The 17,395-nt window shown below is 36.3% G+C and overlaps 2 protein-coding genes across 4 annotated transcripts in view; both read left to right on the plus strand.

Annotated features, from left to right (window-relative positions):
• NMU (neuromedin U) overlaps nucleotides 1–8,223 on the plus strand; it is a 169,377-nt gene extending 161,154 nt beyond the window's left edge. Inside the window, exons 10-12 of the mRNA XM_029952035.1 lie at nucleotides 2,610–2,663; nucleotides 3,989–4,028; nucleotides 8,135–8,223. Coding sequence (XP_029807895.1) covers nucleotides 2,610–2,663; nucleotides 3,989–4,024 — 90 coding nt within the window. The 3' untranslated portion in view covers nucleotides 4,025–4,028; nucleotides 8,135–8,223. The remainder of the gene's footprint in view (nucleotides 1–2,609; nucleotides 2,664–3,988; nucleotides 4,029–8,134) is intronic.
• Nucleotides 8,224–10,263: 2,040 nt separating this feature from the next.
• The window catches only part of PDCL2 (phosducin like 2), a 35,851-nt gene continuing 28,719 nt past the window's right edge, over nucleotides 10,264–17,395 (plus strand). The window contains exons 1-2 of one of the 3 annotated variants that reach the window (XM_029931888.1): nucleotides 10,264–10,420; nucleotides 14,743–14,927. In XM_029931888.1, coding sequence (XP_029787748.1) covers nucleotides 14,925–14,927 — 3 coding nt within the window. In that variant the 5' untranslated portion in view covers nucleotides 10,264–10,420; nucleotides 14,743–14,924. The remainder of the gene's footprint in view (nucleotides 10,421–14,742; nucleotides 14,928–17,395) is intronic. The other 2 variants (XM_029931884.1, XM_029931896.1) reach the window with 2 other exon arrangements.

A 17,395-nucleotide genomic window follows, 5' to 3' on the forward strand; every position in this document is an offset into this window, starting at 1 on the left:
CCTACCAAAAGTCTTCAAGTACTTTTAAAAATGCATACAGCTTAGGCAAAGAAATCCCTCAAAATCTATTTTTATGGTCACTACTTCCTTCCTAAATTCTTCACATTCTTAATTTTTCTTATGTTTTTTAATTTATTTTTGAGAGACAGAGAGAGACAGTGCGAGCAGGGGAGGGTCGGAGAGAGAGGGAAACACAGAATCCGAAGCAGGCTCCAGGCTCTGCGCTAGCTGGCAGCACAGAGCCCAACAATGTGGGGCTCGAACCCACGACCAACCGCCAGATCCTGACCTGAGCTGAAGCCCGATGCCTAACCCACTGAGCCACCCAGGCGCCCCTCACATTCTTAAACTAAGCTTCCATTAAGGAAGACAATGTCTGTTGTCAACTGGAATTTGCCTCTTAAAATTTTAGGATTTCCAGTATGAAAAAAAAATTAAATCTATTGTCAACAAACTTTCTAGAAATAATATATGCTTTTTAAAATTAACTTTTACTTTCTAAAGACTTTGCTTGACTTATGAATAGTGTAAGATTTCAATTTAAAGATCCAGTTTCTTAAAATATACCAACAAATTATTAGTTTACGATATCCCTTCAGCGTCATTGTTTACCGGAGTTAAAAACTCAGTATTGTGGCTGGTTCAGTACTTTGTCTGAATGCTCCACCTTGAGTGAGACTCTGTTTCCAGAAAACTAGCTGAATATGTGAATTCTGACTTAGCAGAATATCCTGTTGGGCAAATAACTCCTAAAAGTATTTTGCAATAAGCCAAGTTTCATAGGAACCGATGAAAGAAAAGAATGTAAGACATGAATAGAAAAAAAATTACAGTACGGTGTCAGCTTTCTGGGCCTACATCACCTAATTTTAAAATAGATGTTTTGTGTTCTTAAAGAAAATGAGTTTTCAGATCTTAGTGTATTCAAACACTTTTCTTAAATGTTCTTTGCTAGCCATCCTCACTTCCAAATGCACATCTTTTTTATCCCTACCTCCCAAATTCTTTTATATGCAGTTCTATCTCTAAATAATAAGACTCAAAAGACCTGTATGTTTAGGTTTGAAGATTTTAAATTTTGGCACTATTTAAGTTGCATTTTTCCCTGCCTTTTTTTTCTGTTTAATATAAGATATATCTTTTCTTATACAAACATACAAATATAGAGATTCCATACCATACATTTTAAAAATAAAGTTTCTTCATTTAGTATATCAGAGAGAGCGAGAGAATGCACAAGAGGGAAGGGGCAGAGAGAGAGAGAGGGAGCCACAGAATCAGAAAGCAGGCTCCAGGCTCTGAGCTGTCGGCACAGAGCCTGACACGGGGCTCCAACTCATGAACTGCAAGTTCATGACCTCACCTGTAGTTAGATGCTTAACAAACTGAGCCACCCAGGTGCCCCTCTATATGTACATTTTAAAATATTAAGTAATTTGGAGCGATTATAGCCAAGATGAGAATTAGATACAAAATATTGAGAATTTAAGATATATTTGTTGTAAAGCAAGGATTTCAGAATTTTATTTATTTGTTTTTATTTTCTTTTAAGTTTATTTATTTATTTGAATAATCTCTACACCCAGTGTAGGGCTCCAACGCATGACCCCAAGATCAAGTGTCAGATTCTCTTCCAACTGAGCCAGCCAGGTACCCCAAATCAATAAGGAATATCAGAATATTAATACAGAGCTGTTTCTTAGAATTTAAATATGTGATTATACTTAAATTACAGAATAAAAGGTCTTGAGGACAAATTTCATAGTGATTGCCATTCTGACACTTTTATAATAAATAGTTGTTGAAAATAGAAAGCTATAATTAATTTTATGAAAACCATTAAATGTTAAATATTTTTGCCATTGTTTAAAATGAAATGCTTTAAGAAAAGAAGCACTTCAAAATATACCCATTGTGAATAATTGGTTTGTTCCCATTTTTTTTAATTATAATTTCTGTGAATATGTTATATTGGGAAAATCTCTACTCAAGTCTCATTGAATAAATATAGTTTACCAAAGTTGTCCCTCAGTTTTAATTTCAATTCCTTACAGAAATACAGCATATTTTAGCTCTAATACAATTCCATTTTATACTTTTCCCTGTTCAAGTGTTAGCACATACAGTGTGTATTTTAAAGAAACTAATTCATTCAAACAAAATTAAATATAGTTAATTATGAACTGTCATTTCTTATTCTACTTCTGGTGAATATACATTCAACTGACAAACTTCTTAGAAGCTGTTATGTCAATGAGGAAATTATTTTATTATTTTATTTAAGAAAACTTTTTAAAGTAAACTCTGTTCCCAACATCAGGCTCAAACTCATGACCCTGACATCAAGAGTGTCATGTTCTACCAACTGAGCCAGAAACCCCTAGGAAATTATTTAAAACTATAACATCCTGACGATTCTGCTAGTTGAAAATTCTCCAGGTATACATACAAAGATTACTTATTGATATGAGTTATATGTTCAAGCCCTTGATTCCCTCCTTGTTAACTATAATAATTGAAAATACCTTTGAGCTTCACTATACCCTCAAGAAGAATTTTCATTTAAATTACGATTAGTTGATTTGTAATGTCCTCATTTTCTCTTCCAGGAAGAATTCCTGGGTCCTATTGCAAGCCAAGTTCGGAGACAGTTTTTATTCAGGGTAAGTAAATACTAGATGTTTTAAAAAATCACTCAAAATTAAAAAATACCCTGACTGTGCATTTTTGTACACTAAGTTGAAGTTTGTTTATAGAGATCTGACATCAGGTGGTATAGTCTGAGGTTCCCTTCTTCCACCACCGTATTGTTTTAATATTATGGTATCTCTGATCTTTTCTCTAAGCCGCTCCTCATGTTTGTAAATACCCCAAATTTCACCTAGTAAACAGTTTAGTTCTATAAAATTTCATGTGCAGGAAATGAGTGTCTTAAAGATGCACTATTTCTTAAGTTCCAAAGAACTATTTACTAAATATTTGATTGAGGAGATACTGGAAGAGTTATGAGTATTTTCATATTTTTAAAAGTAAAATAACCAAGCGTACCAGAGGCTGTAAGGAGAAAAACTTTGTAATCGCATTTAGTGTTTTTAAGTCCAATTTGTCTATGAAATGTTTCTTTCTAAGTAGTTATACTTTCCAAAAAAAACCTGTTTTTATCCTTACTACATTATCAGAGACTTTTAAAAATTCATTTATTTAGCAACTATTTTTTGAATTTCTACTGGGTGCTGGGCCACGTCCCAAAGGTTAGAAGCATGCAGATAGGATTCCATTCTTACGCTCTAGGAGTTTACAGCTTAATACAGGAAACCGATAAATAAACAAATACAAACTACCATGTTAAATGCACCTTCAATTCAGGGGTGTGGTTTCTTTTTAATCTTTTCTTTTCTTTTTAAAAATTTATTTTTTTATTTTGAGAGAGAGCGAGAGACAGAGAAAGGGGGAGACAGACTCCCAAGCAGGCTCTGTGCTGTCAGTGCAGAGACCAGCGCAGGGCTCAAACTCCCTCAATATGCTGTGAAATCATGACCCAAGCCAACATCAAGAGTTGTGTGCTTAACCTACTGAGCCCACAGGTGCCAAAAGGGCTGTGGTTTCTAAAAGAAAGGCACTTAACCCAGGTCAGAGAGTGGAGGAGGTACAGAGAAGGTTTTCAGGGCTGAATTTGAACAATCAACAGGAATTAACCAGTGAAATAGTTAACTAAGATCTACAGCCATACCACCCTGAACGCACCCGATCTCGTCTGAAATAGTTAACTAAGGATATTCAACTTTATTGTTAGGTTAAGAGGAGCTATATGGCAAGACGTGCATTTTGAAAACTAATTATAACAATGAACTGCAGAATGGATGGAAGGATGAGCAAAACTAGATAAAAGAAGAAATAATAACATCCATCAAAATCATTAGATTGCTTTGTATGAAAATTAACTTCATTCCTTAGCTTACTGATTTATTTCTAATTTATTATTTTCTAGCCACGCAATGGAAGAAGGTCAGAAGGTTACATTTAAAATGGTATGTGCTTCCCCATTCAACCCAGTTTGAAAATTTCTGTCATTTTCAGATAATCGCAAATTAAACTATGCTCAGTATATTTCTATTACTTGATTGCATGTGTACATTAATATTCTATTATAGTACATACTGTGAAGGGGCTATAGGGGCTTTATAGGATGGGAAATGTCGGTATTTGAGGGCCTGATTTGCTGTCGTGTGCTCCTCAGACTGATGTGGGGAACAAAGGCAAAAAAAAAAGTTACATTTCCTTACAACTTACAGCCCACGGACAAGTCCTTGAGACAGGCAGAGTGACCTTCCTCTAGGAACTCAACTGCTTCAGGGTTAATAGTTTGTTAAGGGCAAAAGAGAAGATGAGCCTCACTTCCAGGATGCTGTAAATCTCCTTCAACATACAAAAATTCCTTTAGAAAATTCCTTCATCTCTACCCGCTCAAGACATATGTTAGCAATCATCCTCCAAGCATATAGCCCCTGACATACATCTGAAGGGTCTCATGATTAAGCTTTTACTAGATAGTAGTAATATGACCTCTTCCTAACAACAGCTAGCCCCTCAAGGTCCAAATTCCTTAGAGACTTAGGCTACCCCTAACCCCTTTCCAAATTGAAAGTCAATAATCAGCCACTCTTCACATTTCCAGGGCAGCTTTTTCTGCTCACGAATCCTGTCTGCGCTTTAATAAAATCCCCTTTTTTGCACAAAAGATGCCTCAAAAATTCTTTCCTGACCATTTGCTCCTGAACCACATGAAGGCTGTACTACAGTAGTCCTCACTAATTTTGTAGACATCGACCTTATCATTATTTATTGTGCAAGTAATATGTCAAGGATTGTGTTCTTATTGTGATGATCAATGTCCACAATAATGGGCCAGAATGTACAGCCTGAATGCATTTCTGTCTTTCAAGTGTCCTGTATTCAAGGATTTTTTATATAAGCCATGATTTACCATTTCTAGAGAACTAAGAAATGTGGGAAGACAGGAGAGAATGACTTCTACTTTGGGACTGTCTTCCACATCAATGCTGGAGATGTAGTACACATTTCATGGCTATTGGATAGCCCTACATATTTAACAAATATGTTAATCCTAGTAGCTTGTTAGGCTGTGAATTTTGAAATTAAGCCCAAATGCAGGTTTGTAAATTTATACCATGCAAATAAAAGTATATTCTATTAACTTTATATAATCTTAAATGCAGATTTTGTGCTTAACATATTTTTGCAAATATATTTTTCATATCACTATCTCAATCCTTAAATACATAGTTAGCTTAAGAATATTAAATTTTAATGCTTCTTCATAAAACAAAAATCAAAATGCACTATTTCTAACAAAGATAATACCAAAAATTATACATTATCTAGAAAATTAAGAGACAATAAAAATGCCGCATGTTAAAACTTATGGGACTCTGCCAAAGCCTTATACAGTAGAAAATACAAGGCTTTAAATACTGTCAAGTAAGGAAGAATGAGTGAATTAAGGATTTAGTTTAAAAAGGTACAAGAGGGGCGCCTGGGTGGCTCAGTCAGTTAAGCGTCCGACTTCGGCTTAGGTCATGATCTCACAGTTCGTGGGTTCGAGCCCCGCATCAGGCTCTGTGCTGACCTCTAGCTCAGAGCCTGGAGCCTGCTTCAGATTCTGTGTCTCCCTCTCTCTCTGACCCTCCCCTGTTCATGCTGTCTCTCTCTCTCTCTCTCAAATAAATAAAAACAATAAAAAAAAATTTAAATAAATAAATAAATAAATAAAATAAAAAGGTACAAGAGAACAACAAGGAACCTCAGGAGAACAAATGGAAGAAAATTATAAAATGAAAAATAAAATTAATGAATCATAAAATAGTAAAATAGAAAAATTGATAAAGCAAAATCTGATTATTTGCAAAAAATAAAATAACCTAACCTAATTGGCCTACTCTAATCAAGAAGAAAAAGGAGAAACCATAAACATACAAAAGTACAAATGGAAGTGAGGAAATTAAAACAGATAAAGAAGAAATAGAAATCATATAAGAGAGTACTTTGCAAATCTCTGTGCCTACCAGTTTGAAAACCTGAATAAAATGGAGGATAGTCTGGTAAGGTAGATACTACCAAAATTGTCTTCAGAAGAAAGAAAAAAATCTGAACATACTAATGGCACTTTAAAAAATTGAAAACATCAAAAAACTCCCCACTCAAAAGTACTAGACCAACAGATTTTGAACTTTTACAGCTCAGAGATAGAAGAAAATCTCATAATATTTTTTATGAAGCCAGAAAATACTAATACCAAAACCTTATAAAAGTAGTATAAAAAAAGAAACCTTGGGTCCATCCTGTTTATAAATATCAATGCACAAATGTTAAAGAAATATTAGTAAACTGTTCTCAGCAGTATATTTTAAAAATTATATAACTCCATAGAAGTGAATTTTCTTCCAACAACTTAGGATGGTTCAACATCAGGAATTGTATAACAATATTTTCTCCATCAGAAGAAAAATTATTTAATCATCTCAAAATTCCACATGAATTTCTGTTTTATTTTATTTTCATCCAGTTTTTTTTTAATTTTAGAGAGAGAGCGCTCATGCACAGGGGGGAGACGACAAAGAGAGACGCAGAGAATCTTAAGCAGGCTTCACGCTCAGCATCGGAGCCCAATCCCATGACCCTGGGATCATGGGATCATGACCTGAGCCAAAATCAAAGAGTCGGATGCTCAACCAGCTGAGCCACCCAGGCGCCCCCAATTTCTGATGTTTTAAAAGAACATCTTCTAGAAGGAGATGAATCTTTATTAACATTATTTATATAATGGTCTCAAAGTCAGTAGCAGTCTTGATAGTGAAACACTTTGAAGAATTTCAGTCGATGTCAGGAACAAAACAAGGATGCTCTGTCACCTCTTATGTGGCTCTTCTGCATTAGCCAATTCAGTAGATAAGGAAGAAATAAAAGAGACAAATATTGAAAAAGTGAATAAAATCTTAATGTGCTCGTGGGGCAAAATTAGGAACTTAAATTTTCAGACTATATTTGGCATTAATTCCTATTTCAGCCAAGGCCTGTTTTGCTCACATCAGAAATATGAGCAAATATATTTTTTAAAAGTTTTTAAGGTTTATTTATGAGAGAGAGAAAGAGAGAGAGAGAGAGAGACAGGGTATGAGCAGGGGAGGGTCAGAGAGAGAGAGGGAGACACAGAATCTGAAGCAGGCTTCAGGCTCTGAGCTGTCAGCACAGAGCCTGCCACTGGCCTTGAACTCACGAGCCGTGAAATCATGTCCTCAGCTGAAGTCAGATGCTTAACCGACTGAGCCACCCATGTGCCCCTGAGCAAATATACTTTTAATTTTTTTAAGGAACCAAGAACAAAGGGTTAATGGAAAAGAAGGTATGTTTCATAATATTATGAAGGTAGAGATATTTACAAAATATGAACAAAAAATAGTTTAATACTAATTTTAAAAAATGTCTGTAACACCAAAACAAGTGGTAGAGTGTTCACAAATGTGAAATGGAAATGAATCCATGATTTAATTTAGCTAAAAATTCTCTCTGAATTTGAGAAAAATAGCTTTATTTGGATTTTTTTCAAGATTAGGGGCTACACAGACTAACTCAAGATTTCACTGTATTTGTCAATAGAGAAACAGTTCGATAATCATTTTTCTTTGTTTTTTCATCTGATTATCTGAAGTCTTTCTCTTTCTTGATGACTTATGTTTACTTAGAAAATGGTTAGACCTAAAATGGGATGGTTTAATTGCATGTACAAAAGGAAATAAATACATGAGGAACAGGTGCAGCTGTTGAAATATTTTTCCTCTTAGATCTTATTGGCATCAATAAGCCTTAGGAAACCACTTTTACATAGTTAAATACTGTCAAGTTTTGGGAAATACAGACATACAGAATAAGTGTTCTATCAGAGAGAGGTTAATAACTAAAACTATACAGACTGAAGAAAAGCTGAGAAATAGCCCTGATGTCAGTTTTATCTTACATGAAGAAATATTTGTAGAAATGTCTATATGCTAACATTACCTGCCCGCCTTCACATACTCATTTATACTTGACTCTAAATTTAATTTTTATTTTTATACAGGATACCAACTATTTTCCACAGAAGCGGCACCAGGGAATACAAAATGTTGACATTTGTTTTCTTCTCAAAAACAATCCTTGCTAAACTTACCATATTTCACAGTCCCTGTGTTGTAAACATTCTCAATAAAAGTTGGTTGAGATTATAAAACGTATAATTTGTTGAAAGTTTTAAAAACATCTTAAGATATTTTTTCTTAGGTAATAAAGCTGTAAATAACGATGTTCCTTAGATCCCTGCAGCTTTTGACAGCACAGCTGACCCTTGAATAGCATGGGTTTGAGCCGCAAGGTCCACTTATACATGGACTTTTTCAAAAATATAGTACAGTACTGTAAATGTATTTTCTCTTATGTTGTTAATAACATTTTCTTAACGTTTCTTAACATTTTTTAACATTTTCTGAAGTTAACTTTATTGTAAGAATACAGCATATAATACATATATCATACAAAATATGTGTTAATCGATTATGTTCTTGGTAAGGCATGTGGTTAACAGTAGGCTATTAGTAGTTAAGTTTGAGGACAATCAAAAGTTGTGCTAGGATTTTGATACATGGGGGGACCCATGTACAACCTGTACCCAGTGCAGTTGCTCAGGGTCAACTGTACTGATACACATGCTCTTTTGTTATTTTTATTAAAGGCACTCAGAAGAGAATTCACTTTTAATGAGCTATTTTCGTTTATCCTATTTGGATTTCATCAGTGACAAAGTCACCATCTCTTATACTGTAGTGTTCAGTAGCTATCTTAGAATGCGAATACCAACGAAAACTACACTCGATGGAGAAGTTGGCCATGATCCATCAAATAGTCCAATAAGCAGGTTCAGACTTACCTACTGTAAAACAGATAACTGATTAATACAAACATATCAGGGGGTTAGCTTTTGCTACCAACTAGTAGTGTTCGACTTCTCTCAAAATAAGTCATTTCCCCATGCAGCAGCTGAAAAGCAGCCAGGGTCATCCATTACCCAAAAGAAAACAGTCTCACTAGTAGAGGATCATGAACACACTTGGAAAACACTTTACATCAAATTAGTGCTTATTGGACACAGAATTAACCTCAGATGGATGTTGAGATTATCTCTGTTCAGGTTCCCCTGGGTTTTTCCCTTCTCATTTTCCTCCTGGATAACTTCCTCCACCACAACGCAGGCGGGCTAATTAGAGGAGGGTGCCTCTAGACTCAACTAGCTTGGATTTTAGAGTGTCAAAATAAAAGCAGTTGAATATTAATTTAAGCAGCGGTTCTTCAGGCCTCTCAGAAATACAGAGAGACTTAGGTTATTTACATTTTTAGGGTTCCCAGATATAAAGAAAAAGGAAGAAGAAAAAAATACCAAAACATGGTCACAAAAATTGTAGGCTATTTTACAATATTTTATATTTAACAAATTAATATGCTTTATACAAACACATCAAAATATATAGGCTACCAGGAGTATAGGATTCTCATTAAATATTAACTGGGCACTACAGATGGAGTGGTCTAATACTGAATCCAAGTTGTGTCACTAAAAACATTTTTTTCTTCTTTTGCAAATCCTATCAGTGTAGCTCTGTGAACATGTATATAAGTTTATTTGGTGGTAATATCAAATGTTTTCCTCACATTCCTGGCAGCTCCCAGTAAACATCCTTTCCTTTATCTAACTACCAAGGAACTCAACTGTCTAGGCTTTCTACCTAAAGCCAGAGCTCCAGTCTTCTAAGGCGGTGGGTTTTTAGATGGGGGTGGAGAACCATTTGAGAATCTGATGAAAGCTTTGGTCCTAAACCCCCAACACCCATACACACAAATGTACACACAACAGAATTATGCCTAATTGGGGTCTGTGAGCTAGGGATCCCCTAAAATCCATTCAAATATAGGCTATGGGCTTCTCTGAAGGGTTCTTTCCCCAGGATTTGGTTATTTCCTCGTGAAGACAGGACTCGGGCTGAGGGGTGCCAGAGGCTCTGAAACAACGTGCCGATTTGGTGGCGGTGGAAGGAGGGGTGGGAAGAATAGGAGCATTAGAACTAGCAAGTGAGGCACCACTCGGGAGAGATGCCCCAGGTGCAACCTCACAGCCAGCCCCTCGGCCACGCCTCCACGTTGCCCGGCAACAGAGCAGCGCCAGGTGCACCGGCGTAGGAGGCCCTTGTTCTCCACTCCCTCTGCCTCCCGGGCGGTGGAAACTGCTAGGCCTGCGGCGGGCTCGCTTCCATCCTGACCTCGGTGTCGGTCAGGAAGACGCCGCCGCCACTGAAGAGCGAAGGGGAACACCATGCAGGTGGGCACCCAAAACGGTCCCCGGCTGGACCTAGAGTGAGCGCCAACGGGGAGGGAGGCCCACGGCGGGTGGGTTCTAACATTTGTTCGGGTAAGAGCTAAGTTTTGTTTGCGACTCTTGTCTCAAGATTTGAGGGAAGTCCGAATTGACCCCCAGGAGAACACCGTTTCTCAGCGCTCAAGATTTTCGTTTGTTTCTGGAAGAAGTGTTCAGAGTCGTTTGGGGCTGAATTTCACACCTGAAACCTGGAAATACTGCTGCACTATTTCCCACTTGAGAAATAGACCAGCAACTTTAGCCCAAGTGTAATTCCATTGGAGTATTCTGCTTCTCTACCTTTAAAAAAAGATCAGAACGGAAACCCGGGAGTTGCGTCTGTCTTAAGAAAGACCAGCTGTCCCGGGAGTTTCTCCTACCTGATTGCAAAAGCTCTGTTAGACTTCCATTTATTCCTTAGAAGGCTGCTCTAAGCTTGTGCCTTTGTTTCTTCTTTTATCAGAGTAAAATTCTCACCTTCTGACTTTCAGAAACAGCTTCTTCCCACCTGCTCCCCCAAATTAAAACCACTGTAATTTGTCTTTTACATATTATATTTTTATTTGCATATACTGTATAATTTATTAGAATATTTGAACATACTTTTTAATGGATAGTCCTTTTGTGTTAATAATAGATTCCTAGCAAGAACATCTTATCCAATCTGTAAAAACGTGAATTTGTCTGGATTTACACCTGCTCTTCAAGAAATAAGCCAAAATATAATTGAACCTCTGTTCATTTATTCATCAATTTATTCGACAGCCAGTTATTCAGTGTTTACGTTTAGTTCTCCACTTACTCTAAAAGAGCTTACTGTGGGGGAATAAGAGGGAGACAAATGTAACTATTTGTGGTATGATAAATGCCTAATAGTTTTAACACATAGATTGTGGTACTTATTTCTACTGGACAAATTTCATAGATAATTTTTCTAAAACTGAAGGGAAGAATAAATTAAAGAGCATTTACTGTTAAATCCCATTGTAATGAACTCCTAGATCAGTTAAAGAAGAGCAGAAAGGCATACATAAAACCAAAAGAATGTGGTATCATGAATACCAAGAAAGACCATTTTAATAAGAAAGGGATGACAGAGTCTCTCCAATTCTGCTTAAGAGATCAAATACAATGACTACTCATTGAAATGAACAACATGGAGCTTGTAGGTGACATTATCTAGAGCACTTTTGATGAAAATATTAGAAGCAAAAGCTAACTTTGGAGCCGGTTGAAGAGTTAATGGGAAGTGCGAGCGGTTACAGTTTAGATAGACAGTTGTTTCAAGAAGTTGAACTATGAAGGAGAAAAGAGAAGGTGGTAGGGGATGTCAAGTGCAGAGGGAGTTTTTTTAATAAGGTGTTGCTGGAATTTCTGATAATGGTGAGCTAGATTATTTGGACCAACACTCCTGCTGCATACAAATAAAAGTACTGGCTGACATGTAAAATATATTTCCTTAAAAGCATCAAAGAGGTGACATGATAGTAAGAAACTATGAGACCAAAATTGAAGGGAAATTGGAAAACCAGGTAAATGAATTTCTGGTACTCCAAAACCTCTTTTACCCTGAAGGCATTAGCAGTCCGTATTTTGGTCTTGGGTGTAATCCACACGGTGAGAAGGAACCAAAGGGATATGGTCCACTAAAAGGATAGAAGACTAATAGTATGAACAAGAGATAAAATCATGTTCACGGAAATTCAGGGAAGGTTGTCTTGATGCTTAATAGAACAGGGGGGAAAAAGAAAAGGAATAATACCTATCCCCCAAGAAGTTGTGGCCCATACAGCTATCACATAGATTACAGCCTAAGTTACGTTGTCTGGGTGGTCTAGCAAACCTCAATTATGAATTAAATATAAATTAGTCATATACATACATTTATACATACATAAAAATACTTAGTGTCCATAAATGCCTGGAAGAAATAAAAAGATCCTCTGTGGAGAAAATATCTTTATCTTAGGCCTCAAAGAATTCCCTCAGGTAAGTTCTCAAAGGTAGTAAACTGAAACCAATCAAAAGTAACCAACACACAAGGAAACAGGGCACCAGAAACATGAACTAATAAAAACAGACCTGTAGAGACTTTTGTTATCAGAATTATCAGAACCAGGTTCTAAAACAATTATGTTTATTTGTTTAAAAAAATAAAAGACTAGATTGAAATTGTCTGCAGGGCATAGTGAAAATTATGATGAAGACATTTCTATACACTATAATGAAGAATCCAAAAGAAAATTAAGACAGCAATGCCCTGGAAATGTGCATCAAAAAGAATAAAATACTTAGGAATACATGTAACCAAGGAAGCAAAAGACTTGTACACTGAAAACTACAAAACATAGCTGAAATTAAAGAACACATAAGTAAAAATAAATAAAAAATATTCCATATTCATGGATTGGAAGACTTAAATTGTTAATATGTCAATATTTCCCAAAACAATCGATGGATTCAGTATGATTCCTACCAAAATTCCAATGACATTTTTTGTAAAAATAGAAAAACACATCTTAAAATTCATATGAAATTTTAGGAGACCCAAAATAGCAAAAACAATCTTTTAAAAGATCAACAAAGTAGGAAGACCCAATATCTGATTTCAAACTATACTACAAAGCAGCAGTAACTAAAATCATGTGGTATTGACAGAACAACAGACATTCAGACCAATGGAATAGGATAGAGAGCCCAGAAAGAAACCCTCATATTTTGGTCAAATGATTTGCAACAACAGTACCAAAACCATTCAAATGAAAGGATAGTCTTTCAATAACTGATGTTGGGGAAACTGGACATTCACATGCAAAAGAATGAAGCTGGGCTTCTAGCTCACATTATTAACAAAAATTAACTGAAAAAGGATCAAAGGGCCCAGGGCCCAGGATAAGGGGTTGCCAGGATCAGATCAACAAAAGCAGGATTTATGGTGGAGCAGCAAAGAGTTGAAGAGATGGAAAGAATTTGAAGACATGTGGGCAGCAAGAAAGGGTTCCCCAAGGCCTGAGTACTCTTGGTTGACAACAGAAGCAAACCTTTTTTGGAGGAAATTTTCAGTTTGACTTAGAAAATACCCACATTTTAAAAGAAATATGATCTCAAAATAATCACATAAGAAGACTACTATGAATGTTAAACAAAGGCAAAAAACAACAGATTTAGATTTCTAAGGACTGCATTGCTTGCAATTGCCAAATATAAAAACAATTCCCTGTTAAGTGTTCAAAGAATTAGAAAATGAGATTACAAAGATGAGTTTATATAGGAAACTATCAAGAATGAACAGACAGCCCAAGTGTCTATTAATAAGTGAATGGGTAAAGAAGTTGTGGTATTTGTGTACACACACACACACACACACACACACACACAAAATGGAATATTAAGTCATAAAAAATGAAATTTTGCCATTTACAACAACATGGATGGATCAAGAGAGTATAATACTAGGTGAAATAAGCGAAAGACAAATATCATATGATTTCACTAATATGTGGAATTTAGAGAAATAAACAAAATAAGGAAGAGACAAACCAAAAAACAAACTTTTAACTATAGAGAACAAACTGATGGTTACCAAAGGGAAGGTGGGTAGGGAGTGAATAGGTGAAATAGGTGATGGGGATTAGGAGGATACGTATCATGATGAGGACTGAGTAATATGTAGAACTGTTGAATCATTATATTGTACACCTGAAATTAATATAACACTGTATGTTAACTACACTGGCCTTCAAATTTTAAATAAAAAATGAATAAGTAAATACTTTGATGAAAAGAAAAGAAATAAAGGAATAGAAAGGGACTTTTAGAAATGGAAACTATAATTGCTAAAGTAAAAAGCTGAGTGGACCTTTTAATTTCTTTGCTGAATACTAAAGTTGTTTTTCAATTTTGCTATTATGAATACTGTTGTGGTGAACATCAGAACAGGAATTTAAAAAATATTTTATATAGAGAGAGAGCATGTACAAATGTGGGAGAGGGATAGAGGGAGAGCATCTTAAGCAGGCTCCACACAGCATAGAGCACAACATGGGGCTTGATCCCATAACCTGAGCTGAAATCAAGAGTCAGAAACTCAGCCAACTGAGCCACCCAGGCACCCCTAGGACTGGAGTATTTTTTTACATTTCTGATTATTTTTTAAAAGATTTCTAGAAATTTAAAAAAAAAATAAAAGCCCCCTGAATGAATAGGTATATTTGTTATCTGTTTCAATGTAGTTAAATAGCCCTGAATTTAGCAGCTTAAAACAATAAATATTTATTATCTCATAGATTCTGGGCGTCAGAAATTTGTGAGTGGCTTAGCAAGGCGGCTCTGGCTCCAAGTCAGAGTAAATGAGGACAGCTGAGACATCAGCGGGGCTGCAGGATCTGCCTCCAACATGGCTCCCTCACGTGACTCTGCAGGAGGCCTCAATTTCCCCACCACTTGGACTTTTCAATAGGGCTTTTCTATGGTATGAATTGTCTCCCCAAAATTCATCTGTTGAGACCCTAACCCCAAATGTGACTATAATTGGAAATAGAATGTTTAAGAAGGTAATTAAGGTTAAATGAAGTCATAAGGGTATGGATTGGTGTCCTTATGACATTCTGAAAGGACTGGTGTCCTTATGAGTAAGTGACACAAGAACATTCTCTCTCTCTCTCTCTCTCTCTCTCTCTCTCTCTCTCTCTCTCTCTCTCTGTGTGTGTGTGTGTGTGTGTGTGTGTGTGTGTCTCAGTCTTTCTCTGTGCACAGAAGAAAGTTCATGTGAGAATAGAGCAAGAAGGTGACCCCTTGGAAACCAGGTTTCTCACTAGAAAAAAACCCTGCCTGGTATCTTGATCTGGGACTTGCATCCTCCAGAATTGTGAGAAAATAAATTTCTATTTAAGTCACCCAGTCTTATATTCTATTATGGAAGTCCTAGCAGACTAACACAGGCTGCTTGAGTGTCCTCACAACATGACAGCTTATTGTCCCCAGCGCAAGAGATGAATGTTTAAAATGCTTTAAATCCTGGAGGGGAAAATGTCAAACCAAAACTCTATACCCAGCTAAACTATCCATCCAAAAAACTGGGGGGGAAATAGTCATTTTCAGAAATATGAAAACTGGGAGAATTAGTTGCTAGCAGACCTGAACTATAAAAAATGCTAAAGGATATTTATTCAAGCTGATGGGAAATGACACCAGAGGGAAAACTGGATCTAAAGGAAGGAGTAAAGAGCACCATAAATGGTAAATAGGATAAATATTAATAACTAAATATATTTTCTCTCTTATTTCCCTTAAATTATTATAATTCTTTAAGGCAGAAATTGTAACCTTGTATTATGGGTGTTCAAATATATGTAGATGTTACTATATCTAACAGTGGTAAAGCAAAGGGTGGGATAGTAGTAAATGTAACTAGGCAAGGTTCCATATTTTTTTAATTAAACTTTTTTAATGTTTATTTATTTTTGAAAGATAGAGCATGACCAGGAGAGGGGCAGAGAGAGAGGGAGACACAGATCTTAAGCGGGCTCTAGGCTCTGAGCGGTCAGCACAGAGCCCAGTGCAGGGCTCGGACTCATGAACCACATGATCATGACCTGAGCCAAAGTCAGATGCTTGACCAACTGAACCACCCAGGCACCCCCAAATTCCCATATTTTATGTGAAGGACTATAATATTAAATCTAGGTAGACTAATAAGTTAAAGATACCCAATATAATTTCTAAAGCAATTATTAAAATCATGATGCAAAAGTATATATCTAATAAGCCAGTGGCAAACAATGATATTCTAAAAACTACTTAATTAACCAAAAGAAGACAAGAAAGGAATGGAGGAACAAACAAGTAAATGAGACTAAAACAGGAAAATAGTAGCTCTAAGTCTAGTATAAACAAATATTAATGGACTAAATACTTCAAATAAAAAGCAGAGATTGCCAGAATAGATTTAAAAAGCAACACACAACTATATACTGCTAAGAGACACTATTATTTTATTTTATTATTTTTTGAGATTCAAATTCCTGTGTAGTTAACATATGGTGTTATATTAGTTTCATGTGTAGAATATAATGATTCAGCAGTTCCATATATTACTCAATGCTCATAAAGACGTGTACTCTTTTTTTTTTCTTTTTTAGTTGATTGTCAGGTTGGTTTCCATATAACACCCAGTGCTCATCCCAACAAGTGCCCTCCTCCATGCCCATCAACCCCCTTCCCCTCTTCCCTACTGCCATCAGCCCTCAGTTTATTCTCAGTATTCAAGAGTATCTCCCTCCTTCTCCCAAACTATTTTTCCCCCTTCCCCTCCTTCATGGTCTTCTGTTAAGTTTCTCCTGTTCCACTTATAAGTGAAAACATATGGTATTTGTCCTCCTCTGCCTGACTTATATCTTTTTTTTCATAATATTTTATTGTCAAATTGTTTTTCATATAACACCCAGTACTCTTCCCCTTAAGTGCCCTCCACCATCACCACCACCTCTTTTCCCCCTCCCCCTTCCCCTTCAACTCAGTTCATTTTCAGCATTCAATAGTCTCTCAAGTTTTGCATCCTTCTCTCTCCCCAATTCTCTCTCCCTCCTTCGCTCCCCCTGGTTCTCCATTAGGTCTCTCCTGTTTTCCTGCTAGACCTATGAGTGCAAACATATGGTTTCTGTCCTTCTCTGCCTGGCTTACTTCGCTAAGCATGACTCCCTCAAGGTCCATCCACTTTCCTACAAATGGCCATATGTCACTCCCTCTCATTGCCATGTAGTACTCCATCGTGAATATATACCACATCTTCTTGATCCATTCGTCAGGTGATGGACATTTAGGCTCCTTCCATGTTTTGGCTATTGTTGACATTGCTGCTATGAACATTGGGGTACATGTGCTCCTATGCATCAGCATTTCTGTCTCTCTTGGGTAAATCCCCAGCAATGCTATTGCTGG

Source organism: Suricata suricatta, chromosome 1 (assembly GCF_006229205.1).
Source record: "Suricata suricatta isolate VVHF042 chromosome 1, meerkat_22Aug2017_6uvM2_HiC, whole genome shotgun sequence".
Classification (NCBI taxonomy): domain Eukaryota; kingdom Metazoa; phylum Chordata; class Mammalia; order Carnivora; family Herpestidae; genus Suricata; species Suricata suricatta.